The sequence below is a fragment of the Echiichthys vipera genome (genome assembly GCF_963691815.1).
Source record: "Echiichthys vipera genome assembly, chromosome: 3".
Taxonomy (NCBI): Eukaryota; Metazoa; Chordata; class Actinopteri; order Perciformes; family Trachinidae; genus Echiichthys; species Echiichthys vipera.
In genome coordinates, this window is record NC_139828.1 from 166,332 (window position 1) to 171,331 (window position 5,000).

Consider the following 5,000-nt stretch of genomic DNA (forward strand, 5'->3'; position numbering starts at 1 on the left):
TCGGCACTGTCCCAGACTTCCACCAGTGTGTCAGAGACGTGTGGACCAGGACCAGGACCAGGACCAGGACCAGGACCAGGACCAGGACCAGGACGGCCCCTCCAGCCCCAGAGCTTTCAGCATGTGTGGATGCAGCTCATGGATCCTGGGGCTTTGCCTCTGTGGACTTGTTTCCTTCCTCAGTGACTTCTGTCAGAGATGTTGACGATGATCCCCATCAGCCTCCAGCTCTGCCTCTACAAAAGAGGGCGTGTTGGGCCCATTCAGGACTTCCTCAGAGTCCTTCCACCGCCCCCTCTGCTCAGTGAGGACACTAACTGTGTGTGTGTGTGTGTGTGTGTGTGTGTGTGTGTGTGTGTGTGTGTGTGTGTGTGTGTGTGTGTGTGTGTGTGTGTGTGTGTGTGTGTGTGTGTGTGTGTGTGTGTGTGTGTGTGTGTGTGTGTGTGTGTGTGTGTGTGTGTGTGTGTGTGTGTGTGTGTGTGTGTTGCAGGTCTCAGGATGATGAACTCTGAGAAGATGAAGAAGAAACTTCCCAAAGACAGTTTGACTCTGCTGCCGTGTTTCTACTTCGTGGAGGTGAGGACACTAACAGCTTTACACTGGGCTCAGTGGGACATTAACAGACTTTACACTGGGCTCAGTGGACACTAACAGCTTTACACTGGGCTCAGTGGACATTAACAGCTTTACACGGGGCTCAGTGGGACATTAACAGACTTTACACTGGGCTCAGTGGGACATTAACAGACTTTACACTGGGCTCAGTGGGACATTAACAGACTTTACACTGGGCTCAGTGGACATTAACAGACTTTACACTGGGCTCAGTGGACATTAACAGACTTTACACTGGGCTCAGTGGGACATTAACAGGCTTTACACTGGGCTCAGTGGACATTAACAGACTTTACACTGGGCTCAGTGGGACATTAACAGACTTTACACTGGGCTCAGTGGACATTAACAGACTTTACACTGGGCTCAGTGGGACATTAACAGACTTTACACTGGGCTCAGTGGGACATTAACAGACTTTACACTGGGCTCAGTGGACATTAACAGACTTTACACTGGGCTCAGTGGGACATTAACAGACTTTACACTGGGCTCAGTGGGACATTAACAGGCTTTACACTGGGCTCAGTGGACATTAACAGACTTTACACTGGGCTCAGTGGGACATTAACAGACTTTACACTGGGCTCAGTGGGACATTAACAGACTTTACACTGGGCTCAGTGGGACATTAACAGACTTTACACTGGGCTCAGTGGACATTAACAGACTTTACACTGGGCTCAGTGGGACATTAACAGACTTTACACTGGGCTCAGTGGGACATTAACAGGCTTTACACTGGGCTCAGTGGACATTAACAGACTTTACACTGGGCTCAGTGGGACATTAACAGACTTTACACTGGGCTCAGTGGACATTAACAGACTTTACACTGGGCTCAGTGGGACATTAACAGACTTTACACTGGGCTCAGTGGGACATTAACAGACTTTACACTGGGCTCAGTGGACATTAACAGACTTTACACTGGGCTCAGTGGGACATTAACAGACTTTACACTGGGCTCAGTGGGACATTAACAGGCTTTACACTGGGCTCAGTGGACATTAACAGACTTTACACTGGGCTCAGTGGGACATTAACAGACTTTACACTGGGCTCAGTGGACATTAACAGACTTTACACTGGGCTCAGTGGGACATTAACAGACTTTACACTGGGCTCAGTGGGACATTAACAGACTTTACACTGGGCTCAGTGGACATTAACAGACTTTACACTGGGCTCAGTGGGACATTAACAGACTTTACACTGGGCTCAGTGGGACATTAACAGGCTTTACACTGGGCTCAGTGGACATTAACAGACTTTACACTGGGCTCAGTGGGACATTAACAGGCTTTACACTGGGCTCAGTGGACATTAACAGACTTTACACTGGGCTCAGTGGGACATTAACAGACTTTACACTGGGCTCAGTGGGACATTAACAGACTTTACACTGGGCTCAGTGGACATTAACAGACTTTACACTGGGCTCAGTGGGACATTAACAGACTTTACACTGGGCTCAGTGGACATTAACAGGCTTTACACTGGGCTCAGTGGGACATTAACAGACTTTACACTGGGCTCAGTGGGACATTAACAGACTTTACACTGGGCTCAGTGGGACATTAACAGACTTTACACTGGGCTCAGTGGACATTAACAGACTTTACACTGGGCTCAGTGGGACATTAACAGACTTTACACTGGGTTCAGTGGGACATTAACAGACTTTACACTGGGCTCAGTGGACATTAACAGACTTTACACTGGGCTCAGTGGGACATTAACAGACTTTACACTGGGCTCAGTGGACATTAACAGACTTTACACTGGGCTCAGTGGGACATTAACAGGCTTTACACTGGGCTCAGTGGGACATTAACAGACTTTACACTGGGCTCAGTGGGACACTAACAAGCTTTACACTGGGCTCAGTGGGACATTAACAGACTTTGTACTGGGCTCAGTGGACATTAACAGCTTTACACTGGGCTCAGTGGGACATTAACAGACTTTACACTGGGCTCAGTGGGACATTAACAGACTTTACACTGGGCTCAGTGGACATTAACAGACTTTACACTGGGCTCAGTGGGACATTAACAGACTTTACACTGGGCTCAGTGGACATTAACAGACTTTACACTGGGCTCAGTGGACATTAACAGACTTTACACTGTTCTCAGTGGGACATTAACAGACTTTACACTGGGCTCAGTGGGACATTAACAGACTTTACACTGGGCTCAGTGGACATTAACAGACTTTACACTGGGCTCAGTGGGACATTAACAGACTTTACACTGGGCTCAGTGGGACATTAACAGACTTTACACTGGGCTCAGTGGACATTAACAGACTTTACACTGGGCTCAGTGGGACATTAACAGACTTTACACTGGGCTCAGTGGACATTAACAGACTTTACACTGGGCTCAGTGGACATTAACAGACTTTACACTGGGCTCAGTGGACATTAACAGACTTTACACTGGGCTCAGTGGGACATTAACAGGCTTTACACTGGGCTCAGTGGGACATTAACAGACTTTACACTGGGCTCAGTGGACATTAACAGACTTTACACTGGGCTCAGTGGGACATTAACAGACTTTACACTGGGCTTAGTGGGACATTAACAGACTTTACACTGGCCTCAGTGGACATTAACAGACTTTACACTGGGCTCAGTGGGACATTAACAGACTTTACACTGGGCTCAGTGGACATTAACAGACTTTACACTGGGCTCAGTGGACATTAACAGACTTTACACTGGGCTCAGTGGGACATTAACAGACTTTACACGGGGCTCAGTGGACATTAACAGGCTTTACACGGGGCTCAGTGGACATTAACAGACTTTACACGGGGCTCAGTGGACATTAACAGACTTTACACTGGGCTCAGTGGACATTAACAGACTTTACACAGGGCTCAGTGGACACTAACAAGCTTTACACGGGGCTCAGTGGACATTAACAGACTTTACACTGGGCTCAGTGGACATTAACAGACTTTACACAGGGCTCAGTGGACACTAACAAGCTTTACACGGGGCTCAGTGGACATTAACAGGCTTTACACGGGGCTCAGTGGGACACTAACAAGCTTTACACGGGGCTCAGTGGGACATTAACAGGCTTTACACTGGGCTCAGTGGACATTAACAGGCTTTACACTGGGCTCAGTGGACATTAACAGGCTTTACACTGGGCTCAGTGGGACATTAACAGACTTTACACTGGGCTCAGTGGGACACTAACAAGCTTTACACGGGGCTCAGAGGACATTAACAGACTTTACACTGGGCTCAGTGGGACACTAACAAGCTTTACACGGGGCTCAGTGGGACATTAACAGGCTTTACACTGGGCTCAGTGGACATTAACAGACTTTACACTGGGCTCAGTGGACATTAACAGACTTTACACTGGGCTCAGTGGACACTAACAGCTTTACACTGGGCTCAGTGGGACATTAACAGACTTTACACTGGGCTCAGTGGGACATTAACAGACTTTACACTGGGCTCAGTGGGACATTAACAGACTTTACACTGGGCTCAGTGGGACATTAACAGACTTTGTACTGGGCTCAGTGGGACATTAACAGGCTTTACACTGGGCTCAGTGGGACATTAACAGGCTTTACACTGGGCTCAGTGGGACATTAACAGACTTTACACTGGGCTCAGTGGGACATTAACAGACTTTACACGGGGCTCAGTGGGACATTAACAGACTTTACACTGGGCTCAGTGGACATTAACAGACTTTACACTGGGCTCAGTGGGACATTAACAGACTTTACACGGGGCTCAGTGGGACATTAACAGACTTTACACTGGGCTCAGTGGACATTAACAGACTTTGCACTGGGCTCAGTGGGACATTAACAGGCTTTACACTGGGCTCAGTGGACATTAACAGACTTTACACTGGGCTCAGTGGGACATTAACAGACTTTACACGGGGCTCAGTGGGACATTAACAGACTTTACACTGGGCTCAGTGGACATTAACAGACTTTGCACTGGGCTCAGTGGGACATTGACAGGCTTTACACTGGGCTCAGTGGACATTAACAGGCTTTACACGGGGCTCAGTGGGACACTAACAAGCTTTACACGGGGCTCAGTGGGACATTAACAGGCTTTACACTGGGCTCAGTGGACATTAACAGGCTTTACACTGGGCTCAGTGGACATTAACAGGCTTTACACTGGGCTCAGTGGGACATTAACAGACTTTACACTGGGCTCAGTGGGACACTAACAAGCTTTACACGGGGCTCAGAGGACATTAACAGACTTTACACTGGGCTCAGTGGGACACTAACAAGCTTTACACGGGGCTCAGTGGGACATTAACAGGCTTTACACTGGGCTCAGTGGACATTAACAGACTTTACACTGGGCTCAGTGGACA

General features: G+C 48.2%; 1 protein-coding gene across 1 annotated transcript in view; it reads left to right on the top strand.

The window, feature by feature from the left end:
* Positions 1-498: 498 nt before the first annotated feature.
* The window catches only part of plppr3b (phospholipid phosphatase related 3b), a gene marked incomplete at both ends in the record, with an annotated part of 10,327 nt that continues 5,825 nt past the window's right edge, over positions 499-5,000 (top strand). Inside the window, one exon of the mRNA XM_083911598.1 lies at positions 499-576. Coding sequence (XP_083767724.1) covers positions 499-576 — 78 coding nt within the window. The remainder of the gene's footprint in view (positions 577-5,000) is intronic.